Genomic DNA, 15,754 nt, shown 5'->3' with positions numbered 1-15,754 from the left:
GACTTTGCCCCCCAGCTTCTGCTTTTCTTCATCGGTTTCTCGGCTATTTTGGGATTAGCCTGAATCACCTTGCTCCCAATGTTGTTCTCCATCTTTCTGTCTTTGTTCATCTTTGTGAAACCTTCCTTGGAATTCCTCCTTCTCTTTCCCTCTTTCATTACTTCTTTCGTTTGAAGCCCCAACCTCGCCGTGATGACACTAGCGTTCTTGGTGGTTGCGGGATTCAGTTTTGCCAGGGTTTTAGAAGTAAATTCTTTGACTATGACCTGGGTGATTCTGTAAGAGATTGGCGTGCTGACTGGTTTTATGCTGCCAACTTGATTCCTCCTCTTTCTGTTCATTCCGGGTCTGGTCCCTTGGTTAATGACCGATGGGAAAAGAACTCGGTGACGACTGCTGAGCTCCAGACAATCAAGCCCTTTCTCGAGAAGATTTGCACTCTGAAGCAGCAAGGCTTGACCGGCTTCAGTATTGTTTCAAGTTTTCTTTGCCGCCGAGTTCAACCTTTGAAGGAGCGGGAACATTACGGTTTCGAGTACTCTAGGGCGGAGGACCCTTCTCGTATGGTCCCTACCCTTGAGTTGACCAACGAGGAAGTGCTCGAGCATCTCTAGAAGATGCTAAAAGGAGTAAGCATCGTTCCGCTTGCTGTCCTCAAGTATAGCGCAAAGAACCCGCCCCCTGCTGTGAGTTGTTTTTTTCTTTATTCGGGTACCTTTGATTCTCTTTCGTTGTATCCACTTTTGGTTTAATCTTCCTTGTCTTGTTGTTTTACTCTTTTATATGAATTGGGGCATAATTTCTCTAATCCAATTCCCCTTGATGATCTCCCTGCAAATGTGGAGGCTAAGGGTAGTCTTGCTGGGGCGTCCTTGACCAGTAAGTCTCAAACTACTATGATGCTTCCTGGTGTTTCTTCCGCATTTTCTGACGTATATCAAGATTATGTCCCTCGTCTAGTTCCTCGAGCTCCTCGTACTTCTGGAAAGAGGGGGTGAGCGGATAGTTCTTCTTTTGCTCCATCTGCTGCCAAGAAGTCCCGTCAGACGAGTACTCGTCCAGGTACTCTAGTTGAAGCTAGCATGCTCTTAGGTGAGCATATTAATATGCTATGTCCTTTTGTTGTTTGCTTATATCTTTGACCAAGTACTTTTGTCCTTTTTTAGCTGGTGCTATGGTGGCCTTGGTTGAGAGTGAGGAAGAAGAGGATGATGATGCTCCCCTCGTTACTCGTCGGTGAGTTCTTTTCTTGTTTTCCTGTTGTTGAAACCCTCTTCTTGTTTTGACTTTTGGTCTTGTTCTCTTGTAGTAGGCAGTCGTCGGGTATCAGTTCTTCTGAGACTCCTGCACTGGGTTCTTCTGTAGCTTCGGTACCAAGTTCTTTCGTAGCTTCGGTACCGAGTTCTTCCGGGGCTCCGGTACCGGCTACGCCGCTCCTGTCACCGAGTGGCGGAGACGTTTTTGCTACCGTGGTTCCCCCTGTGAGGTCTTCTTTTGGTTTTATGAAGAAGAAGATAGCTGAGTGAGTGAATTTTGGTTTTATTTCTCTGCTTCTATTCTTCTTTTTTCTTAATTCTTTTTGACGGGTTTCCTTGTCATCTTTCAGGCCTTCATCTTCCCCGAGCCTCCAGTCGACTTCTTGTCAAACCTCTAGTGTGCCCTTGCGTACTGAGTCTCAGGACTCGGAACACATGGTCACCGAGGTGGCTATGAGGGGGACAGAGTCCGCAGCTGCTGACTTGCTAGCTCCTAAGGTGACCATGGCCATGGCGGCAGGTTCATCTGAGGGATTGGTCTTGGCTTCCCAGGAGATTGCCCTAGTCGTGCCTTCTTCGCCTCGGCCGGCTTCTCCTTCTCCTCTTCTTGCCTCCGGTGGTCCACCTTTTGCTGATGACGTGGTGCAGCAGTTTGATGCCACTCATCGATTGTCGAAGCTAACTGCCGCCTAGGGAAGCTTATTGACCCTTGCGACTTCTTTTGGGGAAAGGCTCCAGGTAAGTTTTTCTGTAGTTCTTTCTTTGGATGTCTATTTTTCTTCTGTCCGTATGTCTTGTCTTTCTTTGTCTCTTTTTGCTTAGTCTTTTTCTCATGATCATACTAGCTTCTTTTTCTCGTCTAAAAACGAGAAAAAGTTGTCCTCTGAGGTGAGTACCCTAAAGGCAGAGCTTGACCTCTGTCAGGCTGAGCTAGAGACTAAGCGTCAGATGCATCAGGAGGAGGAGAAGGCTCTTCATGCCTAGGTGGTAGAGGCGGAGAAGCAAAAGGATGCTGCGGTGGAGTCCATGAAGAACGAGTGCAAAGGTATTATGGGTTCCGCTTGTTTCCTTTTGTATTCTGACTTCCCTTTTTGCTGACTTGTTTTTTGTGTATTCTGACTTCCCTTTCTACTAACTTGTTTTTTTTGCTTCGCCTAGCTCTCCGAGTTGAAAAGCAGAAGCTCTCGGAGGGTATTGAGGAGATGAAGGCACTCATCCGCACTAACCACAACAAAGCTAAGGAGGTAATTACTCGAGCTGAAGAAGAACTCGTGCTTGCTAAGTTGATTAGGCATGGAGCTGATAGGGATCTTATGCAGGCCCAAAAAACTATTCAAGACTTGACTGGTAGGTTGGCAACGGCTACTGATAATAGGAATGCTTTGTGGAAGTCTTTTCAGTCAGTAGCCGACCTTCTCCAGACTCCAGCAGATGACGGTCAATCTTGGGCTCAATTTATTCCCCAAGTGCCGACTTGTTTCTAGGAGTTCGTAAAGGGGTGCGCCCATCTGTGTACCAGGAATGTTCTTGCCTAGGTCCGGGTTCTTTCTTCGGACTTTCCTTTGTCCAAGGTTGCCGATGAAACCGAGAGCCAAGAGTACTTGGATGCTGTTGAGAGGTTGGAGCCTGAGGTCGATGACTTAGCTAGGAAGATTGTAGACAATCTTAACATTGATGTTTCTTCTCCTGATGACAATGCCTGATGTAATCGACTTTTGTATTCTAGCTTCTGTAACAAAACACTATACTTGAAAACTGAATGGAGATTTTTGGTTCTTTGTTGATGCCTTCTTTGTTTGTATTTCTTTGTCTCGTAAACAACCCGGGTTAGGTAAATCATTGTCTTGACAAACTCTATTGATCTGTCGTGTTCTTCTCTGGCTTTTAGTTTGTGCCTTGTAAACAACTCGGTATATGTAGATTGATGTCTTGACAGACTTCCTTGACTTGTCGAGTGCTTGTTTGGCTTTTGTCTGTGACTTGCAAACAACCCGGTATAGACCGTTGTCTCGATAAACTTTGTGTTCTTGTCAGTACTGAAAAGACTTAGTGATATCTCCAGCTTCTTCTTCTCGGCTTGGTTCATAGTGTGGTCAGCAACTGGTCCTATCTCTGGTTGCAAAAATATCCTAGGACCGGCAAGCCCCCGAGCACTTCATGGTAGAGCTCTGGAAGCCTTGTCTTGTTTTCTTCAAGTCTTGTTGAGCAGGAACAAGCGTTCACTGAGTGCTTTCTTGAGCGAGCAAAACTATGTAGCCCTTCTTGGGATCTTCTGAGTATAGCCCCCGAGCCTCCTGCTATTTGGAATAAGGAGCTGGAGGATCTTGTCTTGAAATTTCTCTGATTTATGTTCAGGCTTATTTTCAGTCGTTTTGCTTTTTGGTTCGGGTGTTAGCTTATTAGCTACCCTCATCGGCGGGCTCAAGCATGTTTTTAGCTCTTTTGCTCTCGACCGGTATGCTCAAGCATCTTTTCAGCCATTTTGCTTTTTTGGTTCGGGTGTTAGCTTGTTAGCTACCCTCATCGGCGGGCTCAAGCATGTTTTTAGCTCTTTTGCTCTCGACCGGTATGCTCATGCGTCTTTTTAGCCATTTTGCTTTTTTGTTCGGGTGTTAGCTTATTAGCTACCCTCATCGGTGGGCTCAAGCATGTTTTCAGCTCTTTTGCTCTCGCTTGGTATGCTCAGGCGTCTTTTCAGCCATTTTGCTTTTTAGTTTGGGTGTTAGCTTATTAGCTACCCTCATCGGTGGGCTCAAGCATGTTTTCAGCTCTTTTGCTCTCGGCCGGTATGCTCAGGCGTCTTTTCAGCCATTTTGCTTTTTAGTTCGGGTGTTAGCTTATTAGCTACCCTCATCGGCGGGCTCAAGCATGTTTTCAGCTCTTTTGCTCTCGGCCGATATACTCAAGTGTCTTTTCAACCATTTTGCTTTTTGTTCATATTGGAAACAACTCGGGGAAGCCATAATGAGACATGTGTTTGTCAAGAAAGAACCATCTTTCTTGATCATGAATATTGATAGATTACAATAGTACATATGTTGTTTGATGAGCGCTATCTTTGTTGACCATGAACGTTGATCTCTTGTGTCTTGTATACATATTTTCCCTTGAGTTGTTTTTATGCGTAGAATCTTCGTAGCTGACTGATGTGCCATGTATTGTTGACTTCTTTTCTATCTTCGGTTATCAACTTGTATGTGCTCGGTCTGATGACCTTTGTGACGATAAAAGGACCTTCCCATGGACTAAATAGTTTATGGCATCCATCGGTTTTTTGTATTCTTCTTAGTACTAGGTCTCCGACTTGTAATGATCAAGACTGGGTATTCTTGTTGTAGTGGCATCTTAGTCCTTGGAGGTATCTTGCTGATTGAAGGGTAGTGTTTACTCTGACTTCTTTTATACTATCGAGTTCTAATCTTCGGGTGTGTTCTGCTTCTCCTTCGTCGTATTGTTCTATCCTTGGTGATGTCCAGATCAAGTCTGCAGGTAGTACGGCTTCTGATCCGTAAACTAAGAAGAAAGGTGAGTATCCGGTGGCTCTGCTTATTTGAGTCCATAGCCCCCATACGACCTTGGGTAATTCTTCAATCCATTTTGATCCATAGTCTACTAGTTCTTTATACAATCTTAGTTTTAATCTAGCTAGTATGAGTCCGTTTGCCCTTTCAACCTGTCCGTTGGCCTCTAGATGTGCGACTAATGCGTAATCTATTTTGAAGCCGCAGTCCTGTGCCCAACTTTGGAATTCTGTGGCTATAAAGGGAGAACCCAAATCCGTGATGATTCGATTGGGCATGCCAAAGCGGTGTATAATGTATTGGATGAACTCGACTGCTTTGGCTGCGCTGTATTTTGCGAGTGGTTTGAATTCAATCCACTTGGTGAACTTGTCAATTGCTACGAAGATGTACTCAAAGCCGCCTTTTGCTTTCTTGAGGGGTCCTACTTGATCCAGCCCCCAGCAGGAGAAAGGCCAAGCAGGTGGGATGCAGATGAGGTTGTGTGCTGGCACATGAGCCTGTCTTGCGAACATTTGACAACCTATGCATCTTCTGATGAGTTCTTCTGCGTCTTTTAAGGCGGTTGGCCAGTAGTAATCGGTGCGGAATGCTTTTCTGACTAGTGTTCTTGAAGCGGCGTAATTTCCATAGCAACCTGAGTGTATTTTGTCTAGGATCTCTTTGCCCTCTTCAAATGAGACACATTTTAGGAGTACTCCTGATGATGCGGCTCTTCTGTAGAGCTTGTCTCCTACTAGGACGTAGTTCTTGCTTCTGCGAACAACTCGTGTAGCTTTTTCTTTTTCCGCTGGCAATTTATTTTCTTTGATGTAATCAATAAAAACCTGGGTCCATGAAGTTGATTACTAAGATCTAGATGTCTTTGGCTGAGATTTTAGGGGTTATCTCACCGGGTTGTTTGATAGAGAGGGCTAATAACTCCTCTATGAATACATCGGGTGGGACCTTCCCCCTGTCTGATCCTAGCTTAGCGAGGATGTCTGCCACAATATTAGAATCACGCAGGACGTGTAGAATTTCTAATCCTTGAAAATGTTTTTTGAGCTTTCATATTTCAGCACAGTAAGCGCCCATGCTTTCTTTGGTGCAGTCCTAATCTTTGTTGACTTGATTGATTACCACTGCTGAATCGCCGCAAACGAGTAAATGCTTGATTTCGAGGGTAATTGCCACTCATAGCCCATGGATGAGGGCTTTGTATTCTGCTTCATTGTTTGTAGCTTGCCATAGAATCTGAAGGATGTACTTGAGTTGCTTTCCGTCTAGAGAAATTAGGAAGACGCCTACACCGGCTCCGCCTAGCTTGAGTGATCCATCGAAGTACATCTTTCAATGATCAAGGATGGTAGTTGACATAGGCTGTTGAATTTCTGTCCATTCGGTAACAAAATCAGCTAGGGCTTGAGATTTAATTGCCTTTCGTGGGGTGAAATCGATATTGAGAGCACCAAGTTCAACTGGCCACTTAGATATGCACCCTATTGCGTCTCTGTTGTGTAAGATGTCTCCGAGTGGGAAATCTGTCACCACGGTAATCTTGTGGCTTTCAAAATAGTGGCGAAGCTTGCGTGAAGTGATTAGGAGGGCGTAGAGTAGTTTTTGCACATGCGGGTACCAGAATTTTGATTCTGATAGTACTTCACTGATGTAGTATACGGGGCGTTGTACTTTATATACATGCCCTTCTTCTTCTCTTTCTACTACCATCGCAGTGCTGATCACCGTAGAAGTTGCCACAATGTACAGCATCATGTCTTCGTATTTTTTTGAAGTTGTGAGAATGGGTGAGGATGTGAGATATGCCTTGAGCTTCTTGAAAGCTTCTTTGGCTTCTTCTGTCCACTCAAACTTATCTGTCTTCTTTATTAATTTAAAGAAAGGTAACCCTTTTTCGCCCAGTCTTGATATGAAACGATTTAGTGCCGCCATGCAGCCTGTTAGCTTCTGCACATCTTTGACACTTCGAGGAGGGCCCATCTCTGTTATGGCTCGAATTTGCTTGGCGCTTGCTTCGATTCCGCAATGATTGACCAGGAATCCGAGTAGTTGTCCTGAAGGAACTCCGAATACACATTTGTTTGGATTCAATTTCCACCTCCATCTTTTTAGGTTTTCGAAGGTTTGCTTTAGGTCTTCAATTAGTGTATCCGGGTTCTTTGTCTTTACCACTACGTCATCCACGTATGCTTCTATGTTTTCGCCAATCTGATCACCGAGGCATGTTTGGATAGTTCTTTGGTAAGTCGCACCAGCATTTTTGAGTCCAAATGACATGGTTTTGTAGCAGAAGGCACCGAATGGAGTGATGAAAGATGTCTTGCTCTGGTCTTTTTCCTTTAATGCAATCTAGTGATATCCTGAATAGCAATCAAGGAAGGATAATAGGGCGGATCCTACCGTTGAATCAACTATCTGATCAATGCGTGGTAGTCTGAACGGATCTTTTGGGCAGTGTTTGTTGAGATATGTATAGTCGACACACATGCGTCACTCGTCCGTATTCTTTTTCTGTACCAGAACTGGGTTTGCTAGCCAATCTGGATGGAGGATTTCTCTGATGAATCCGGCTGCCATTAGTTTTATAATTTCCTTTTTAATTGCTGCCTTCTTGTCTGGTGAGAATCGTCGTAGTCATTGCTTCATAGGCTTGGAGCCTTCATTGATATCAATTCTGTGCTTAGCCAACTCTCTTGGTACCCCTGACATGTTGGCCGGCTTCCAAGCGAAGATATCTTTGTTGTCCCGAAGAAAGTTGGTGAGCGCGAGTTCCTATTTTGCCGACAGGTGGGCGCTGATGGTTGCCATTTTTGAGGGATCACCGGTGTCCAGGTCGATTTGCTTGACATCGGCTTCTTTTGGTGGTGCTAGGATGCTGGGTTTTTTAGCCGGTATCTCTAGCTCTTCTAGGCTCATTTCTGCTACAACAGTGGTTATTTCTTTTCTTCCATCGTTGGCCTGTGCTTTTGCTGCAATTTGGATTGCCTGAACATCACAGTCAAATGCACGCTTCAAATCACTCCGAAGAGAGAGAACACCGTTAGGCCCTAGCATCTTAAGCAACAGGTACGGATAATGCGATATTGCCATGAATTTTGCTAGTGCTGGGTGCCCGATGATTGTGTGATATGATGAATCGAAGTCCGTGACTTCAAACTTGATGAACTTTGTACGGTAGTTCGAGGGAGTCTCAAAAGTAACTGGTAGAGTGATTTGTCCAAGTGGCATTGCTGCCTTGCTGGATACTATGCCATAAAAAGGCATGCTTGTTGATGTGATCATTTCGGCGAGTTGTAGTCCTATCTTCCTTAGAGTTTCTGAAAAAAATAATGTTGAGTCCAGCTCCTCCGTCGATTAGTACTTTCGTAACAATCATTCCAGCAATGGTTGGATCTAGAACCAGTGGGTAATGACCTGCGTTTCCTACGCTGGTCCATTGGTCTTCTCTTGAAAATTGGATTGGATACTCTAACCAATTGAGATATCTTGGTGTAGCAGGTTCTGCTGCCATGATGGTTCGTAATGCTAGCTTTTCTTGATGTTTGCTTCTAGAATTTGGAACCCCAGCAAAGATTACTGCCACTGTCCCCTTGGATTTTTGGAATCCCTTGTCTTCGTGGTTGTCTTCTTCTTTTTTCTGATTGCCTTCTTTGGTATTCTCCTTACTATCTTTCCTCGTGTATCGATCTTTGAAGGTATAGCAATCTCCGATGGTGTGATTTTCTTTGGGGTGCAAGGGGCAACGCATGTTTTTAATGTCGTCATACCTTCTTGGCTTTGAAAACTTCCTTGATTTGTCAGTCACTGCTACGGTGTTGTCTGGACCACGTTTTCTATCCTGATGTCTGTTATTTCGAGGATTTTGCCTGTCCGGGTTGTCTCTATTATTTCTATCCAGGAATCTTTCTCGTGCCTTTTCCTCTGCAGTAATCATCTTTTCCACTGTTCGTCTGAATTCTTCATTGTTTCTTAGATTTTCTTTGCAGAAGTCTTGAAATTGCCACCTAGCCATGATTCCATGAGAGAAAGCTTCGATTACTTCTCGTTGCGTTATGTCATGTACTTGAGCTCGTAGTTTGCCAAATCATCGATAGTAATTTCTGAGACTTTCACCTCCTTTCTGCTTGAGTACTTTTAACTCTGCGTGGGTGATTAGGTGTGTAATAATACCCACAAAATTTTCACAGAAAGCTCTTTGCAAGTCCTCCCAATTTCTGATTGATCCTGGATTCAATTTGTCAAACCATTGAAGTGGCATAGTTTCTAGGGCCATAGGAAAGAACAAGGTCTTGATGTCATCGTCTCCTTCGACCAATTCAATCAATTGCGAGTAAATCCTGAGCCATTGCTTTGGTTCGGTCTTGCCATCATACTTGGAGTGGTTGGACGGCTTGAACTTATGAGGTAGTCGTATTGAAGCAAGTCTATTTGCAAAACAGGGGAATCTATCGTGCGTTCTGGCTTCTGTGTATTCTGATTCAGTGCCCCCTTCTTATCAACTGTTGTCTTAATGAGAGTAGTTTTGCGTGGCAGTCCGAGTAGGTGCTTTGCTTCTGGCCTTTCTTGTTTGTTCGACTCGGTCGTTTTAACTATGATTTCTTCTACTTTCTCTGTTGTGACTTCCACTTGGTCCAAGTCTCTTGAAAGCAGACTTTCTTTGATTTTGATATTCCTGCTCATGAGATGTTGACCTGTCAGGTAGTCTTGAGCGGGCCCTTTCATCGTGCGTCCTTAGGACTGTTGATCGGAGGAAGTCCCAAAGCTATTCTTGTTTTCCATTGGGATGTGAAGTCGCCCTGAGTTCTTCTAGTGCTTCTTGGATCTTATCGTAGGGTGTATTCGTTGCTCGTCCTTCTTCGACCTCTCGCTCTAATTTTCTCCTATTGTACTTAGCTAGGTCTGACTCATATTTGATCCAAGTGTCCTTTCGCTGCTTAGCACGACGTTGACATCCTTGTTTTAATTTGTTCTTTCTCTCTCTGGCTTGCCTCTGACTCTCAGTCTCACCATCGTGCCCATGGATAAATGGTGATATATTGGATTCGGATTCATCTGAAGACCTGACGTCGGGTGCTTCTGGGGGGACCAATGGTGATCGAGGACAGCGAATCATGAATACTTCTCTAGCGTAAGTTGTTCTGTCATTGTCTTTGGTTTTCATACTACCAGAGTTGTTGATAACTTCAGTAGAGGCTTCAAGGTCACAGATCGAGTCTCCTTGGTAGGATAGAGCTATTGTTGTCACGTTGTCGACTAGTTGAGTGCCGCTATCCTTAGGAACGAAACCTGGCCAGTGGATGATGTAGTCTTGAGACGTTATAGTTAAGACGAGACCTTCCTGGGCTCCTTTTAGTGGTATTCTAAGCACTAGATTGGTGGATCCTTCGGGCCGTGTCTGATAAGACGTTGCCATGTTGTAGAGTCCGAACGGAAGAGAACCCGACTTCTTTAAAGTACTCTGAGTGTACTCCGAGTAGTATTCTGGATAGGTTGACGTCGTGTTCCGGAGCTTTGTCAGAAAAGAACTCGATTTTCTGAAAGAACTCGGATAAGACTCCATCTCAGAAGCGGAACCTGAGTTTGAATCGGATGCGTGAAGTCGCGAAATCTGAGTTGGATTGGACATCACGAGCTGCGTGAATCTCCCGTCAAGCTGATCTATCGTTGTCGCCGGAATGAAAAAGTCCTGATGATGATCTGAATTTTCGAGGAGACGACCTTGGAGCTTGCCATCATCGCCTGCCTCGCAGATCCATGAACCGAAGATGAAGGTTGATCCCTTTGAGAAGATCATGTTGTCGAGGTCCATCGAGCTCTCGGATGCAAAGTCGCCGAAAGCCCCTACCTGACGCGCCAGCTGTCGATGTTTCACCACCGATAGCCTGCCACGGGGGTTCCCGGGGCAGTATGTTCGGGCTTTAGCGTATGCGGAACTCGACGGTTAACGCAAGAGACAGTCGATTTATCCTGGTTCGGGCCCTCGATCTTCGATCGAGTAATAGCCCTACGTCCAGTCGGCGTTAGCCTTTGCGTTGGATTGATTGTCAAGTGTTGTATCGTGCAATTGTTCTCTCTCTCCCCCCAATCCAAGGAGCCATGCCCTCCTTTATATAGTGAGGAGGCCAGAGTCCTAGCCGGTTTACGATGAGAGTTCCTAGTAGAATTACAGAATAATACTGCTACTAAGAGTACAGGGGAAGAATCATAATTAGACTAGGTCTTCTCCCTTCCTTGCGGGGTATCCCGTGGGCCCCGTACCGACAATTAGTCATTGTATCTAAACAGGTAACAGGAAGGGCAAACCTTCTCATCATAGAATAAATGTCTTACAACCTCAACATCTTCACATTTAGAAAAGTCTATTTCCTAAACCTGGATCATTGATAGCTGCTACTGCTATCAACTATGGAGTACCTAGAATTTGGGACATATGGAACAGTAGAAAGGGTTTCTGCTTTCCATCACAAACACAAATCTCAAAGCTGTTTCAGTGGCACCTCTGTTTCCTTGACAAGTGGTTCCATTTTTTTTTTCGATATTCATTTCTCTAGGCCACATTTTTTTTTTTTTTTGCTTTTCTCCTCTTGGCCCTGCCCTGCTATAAAAGGAACCTCCATGCCACACGCCCTCCCTCGCACTGAACATTCTACAAGCCTCCTCTACCTCTCTCTCACACACAAAGGCAGCAGAGCACCTAAAAGCCAAGCCATAGGAGCAAGGCCACGGCAAGCAAGGAAGAAGGCGGCGGCGAAGGCGGCATATGCAGCACATGCTCCCTCTGCTCAACAACATGGAAGCACCTCCCGGCCAGAGCAGCAAGCAGCAGCAGCTGATGAGGACGGTGTCCATCTCCGTGCTGGTGATGTCGCTGCCGGTGCTCTACGTCTCCTTCCTCCACGTCCCGCCGGCCGCCCTCTTCAGGGACACCACCTTCTGGTTCCTCATGTCCAACTCCATCATCATCGTCATCGCCGCCGACTCCGGCATGCTCTGCTTCCGCTCCTCCTCCTCTGCCTCCTCTGCCTCGCCGGACGACGATGACGGCGGCCTCTCCTTCGCCGCCGTCTCTGGCGCCGAGCCGGCGGCGGTGACCGTCTCCGTCGTCGTCCAGGACGGCCGCCACGCGCCGTCGACGTTGGGTGGCTCCGACGAGGCGGAGGCGGAGGCCATCAAGGACCAGCCGGTTGTCCCGGAGCACGGAGACCTGGCGGCGGCCATCGCCGAGAGCGACCGCGCGTACCCATTGGTCGCGCGGGAACGTCGTCACGGAGACCGAGTGGCGGCGACCACGCCAGAGACCAGAGACATCATCGTCGTAACCCCGTCCGCAACGAACGTCGACGCCGGCGCAATCGTGCCGGCGGTGGCGACGAGACGGCTGACGGCGAGCCGGAGCCTGGCCGAGAGGGAGGAGGGGCGGCGGCACCAGCGCGCCGGGCACCGGCCGTCGCACTCGCACTCGCAGGCGCTCGTCCCCGTGCAGGACAAGAGCGTGGTGGTCATCAGCGAGGAGAGCCGGCACCTCCGGCGAGCCGCGACGACGGACAGGCGGCCCCCGGCGGCGGAGCAGGAGATTGTTGACGAGAAGGAGAGCGAGTACTCGAGGCTGTCGGACGAGGAGCTCAACCGGCGCGTGGAGGAGTTCATCGCCAGGTTCAACCGGGAGATCAGGCTGCAGCTGGAGAAGGAGGAGCAAGCAGCCACCGCCTGACGCGACTGACGCCATGCTCGCATGCACAGCAACCAAAGCTTTCGACTTCGATCGAGTCCGTTCTCCATTCCATGGCGCGCCGTCCGGCCGCCATGTCCGACCGTCAGTCCTTTGTATAGCAGAGCACACTCCATGTCCGGCCGCCATGTCTGGCTGCTAGGATCTTGCAGATCATCTCTCTTTTCCATGTGTGTGTAGCAGAGCACTCCAAGATGATCGATCTTGTAGCAAAAGAAGATGAGTAGTAGTGAGGATTTTGAATTTTGTAAGAAAGAAGGCGCGCGCGCACGCGCGCATGGGAATAAACTAATTAGACAAGATATGCAGCAGAGCAAGAGACAGAGATGGAGAGTTTATTAGAAAATGATCAAGTTTGATTATAAAACTTGATTTATAATCATATTACCTATTGAGTTATAGCTGCAACTTTCTTTCTTTTTTTCTTTTTTTTTTTCCACAATGGCAAACAGTGAGACATGCCTGTCATGCACAGTAACTTGGATGCCTAATGGTGATGGTTAGGTTACCATTAGCGGGGTGGTGTAGTGTAGCCTAGCCTACCTGTGACAGGTGGGGACGGCTTGGAAGTACCACTGTCACTGAGAGTAGATATTTGTTTTGTGAAAACAGGGTTATTGGCTAATCTGTGTAGAGTTTGGTTTTGATATTTCATCACGGTTTGCTGCAGTTCAGTGTTGTGCAAATAGTAGTCTATGTATCATTTTTTAGTTAAGTAATAACTATGCTTATATGATTATTTCTTGTAACTAGTCAATAATTATGAAATATTTGATGTTGAGACATGATGAAACTGAGACTCTTATTTCCAGAAAAAGCTATTTTTTAAACAGAAAAGAGTTGAAATTTATTCATAATTTCCACTAGTTACCAGCTACCTCTAGATACTTAGCAAGTGTAATTATTTTATAATTTGTTGGCATATGATTGATTGCTAGAGAGTCGTAGTAGTTATCCCAAAACCTATGTGGTTACCCAACGGTAATAATCTAGAGGAGAAGGGTTGACATACTGCCACTAGTAACCATTAGCTGTCACGCTACGTGTACCAAATTTAAGCTTGTGTGATTTGAAATACAAGCAGCAATCATTCACTCTCCAGCTTGAATCGAGTTGTACCAAATCATTCATCTCTGTTTTTTATTTGGCAAGTTTGCAAATTTGAGTTGGAAATGTACAGCACTGAGTGTTGTGTTACCGTTGAATCCTTACTCAATTCCAGATTGGATACAATTCATATATATTAATAGCTAGCTAGGCGAACCATATCATGTTGAGATCAAAAGTCTGATTTGATGGATCTGTAAAAGCTCAAATGGAAATTAAATAATGTTTGCATCATCCCATGCTGCCTAGGAGATAAGGCACAAGAACCATGCTAGCTAGCTCTTGCAATCTCCATATATCGAAATTGTTAAAACTAGACACACACACAAGCAACAAGACGTACAACATGCTTTTGTGTCCATATCTACCTTGACTACCTTCCACAAGAGACACATCTTTACATTGACCCCATTGCACACCCTCGGTTGTGTGATACATGTACTACATGATTGGAGCAAGGTAAAAAGGACAGGGCAGTTTAACCTAACAATTAATAACCTGATTTGCTTACCAGGTGGTGATACTTTTTTTGCATTGTTTACTCGGATAAAGTGTCAAATTGCACAATTCTTTAGTATATCTTCGAAAAGGGTAAATAAACTGTGCTTCTTTGTTGGAAAAGAACATGATGCACGGTTCATTGTTTCCTTGCCTGAAACTAACTTGGGATTGAAACAATCTAGAAATCGACACCTCGGGAAACTTGGCGCCAATAACGTTAGACTCTTGACGCCACTACTTAACAGCACACACCTGTCTTAACAGTGACTTGCTTTGACAACTAGTAATTGCGTGCTGCTATAACTGGAGCTGTCACTGTTGTACCACGCCCAAATTTGATTAATTACATGCATACAATGGCAGCATTATATTGGCCTGTAGGGTATATGTGTAGATTGAAAGTTGAAGCTAGCTTATTAGGGGAAAAAATACACCTCTCAATGCAATGAGATGTTTTCTTATGGGTGTACTGCGATTACATCTTAATGAGTAGTTGATTATCCATTACTCATCCAACAATTAATCCTTCGTTTTTTAACTTTTGGAGAGAACATGTGAAAGATGGTCCATGTAGATCACCTTAAAATCTTAAAGTTCATATATGGTGTGGTGCAAATATAGGTCCTGTTTGGTAGAGCTTTGGGAGGCTCCGGCTCTGGCTTCTTCGTACACTGTAACGAGAAATCAATTTCTCTCTTTCTCACAATAAACCAGGAGCCGATAAAGTCGCTATGTTTGGCTTTACTGGTTCCTCTAGCACCGAAGCTGTTTGGAGCAGTACCAAATAGGTCCATATGCTTGTTTCATCACTTAATTCCATCTAGCTGAAGGAAGATCTCGAATTCAGGAGAGCAAACTACTGCCAAGGAGCAACAAATGATCATTCGATCGAGCTCGAAAAATTCTTCTTGGCCAAAGATCCATCACCAAACCAAGCAAATGCAGTGGGCAGGAGCTGAGCATCCACCCCAAATTTACCTCTGTTTAATTTGGAAAAAAAACAACAAAACAAAAAGAACAAACTTATAAAAGATGGAATAATTGGCCCCTGGACGGATAGGGTGGCGACACGTGGTGCGCAGCCGGCTGCCTTCCTGTGACAATGTGACTTGACCTGCTGGATGGATGGGAGCGAGGCCGCGAGGCACGAGGCGATAGAGGCGTCGCCAAGTTGGCGTGGCTGGCTGGCTGGCTGGCGGCTGCCATGCCAGGCGGGCACGGCCGCTTGCATGTGTTGGCCCTCGCTTTTCCTGACAAGATCATCCTCAATCACAGAGCCTGGCCATGCCGCCATTGACGGAGACAAACGAACACCACAACGCCTGCACTTTGCATTCCATTTTTTATTGCTGCCAAAGTGCCAAGCTTCGGATCATACATTCATACTGCGACATACGGGCACACATATGGCCTTCATTCGTCCATGCCTGCCTTCCTGAGGTTAGATAGATATTTCTAAAAGCTGTCAAAGGCTCAAAGCTAGATGATACTACTAGCCCCGTCTAAAAAAATACGATTCTAGGTTTGGATTGTATCAAACTTTCTGAATTTTAAATTTATATAAAATATGTTAATATTTACGACTTCGAATAGGTACGCTACGAAAGTATATTTTATGATTAATCTAATATATGATAGTA

The 15,754-nt window shown here is 45.5% G+C and overlaps 1 protein-coding gene across 1 annotated transcript; it reads left to right on the top strand.

Annotated features, from left to right (window-relative positions):
* Positions 1 to 11,426: 11,426 nt before the first annotated feature.
* Positions 11,427 to 12,810, top strand: LOC136504766 (uncharacterized). Its single transcript, XM_066499756.1, has one exon. The coding sequence runs from the start codon at positions 11,538 to 11,540 to the stop codon at positions 12,486 to 12,488; it is 951 nt and encodes a 316-aa protein (XP_066355853.1). The 5' UTR covers positions 11,427 to 11,537; the 3' UTR covers positions 12,489 to 12,810.
* Positions 12,811 to 15,754: the final 2,944 nt, after the last annotated feature.

Source organism: Miscanthus floridulus, chromosome 14 (genome assembly GCF_019320115.1).
Source record: "Miscanthus floridulus cultivar M001 chromosome 14, ASM1932011v1, whole genome shotgun sequence".
Taxonomy (NCBI): domain Eukaryota; kingdom Viridiplantae; phylum Streptophyta; class Magnoliopsida; order Poales; family Poaceae; genus Miscanthus; species Miscanthus floridulus.
The sequence above is the reverse complement of the archived record's forward strand: the minus strand, read 5'-3'. Positions and strand labels throughout refer to the sequence as shown.

What these genes read in the sequence shown, in the direction of transcription:
- LOC136504766 (XM_066499756.1), top strand. Translation starts at nt 11,538, where the DNA reads ATGCAGCACATGCTCCCTCTGCTCAACAACATGGAAGCACCTCCCGGC.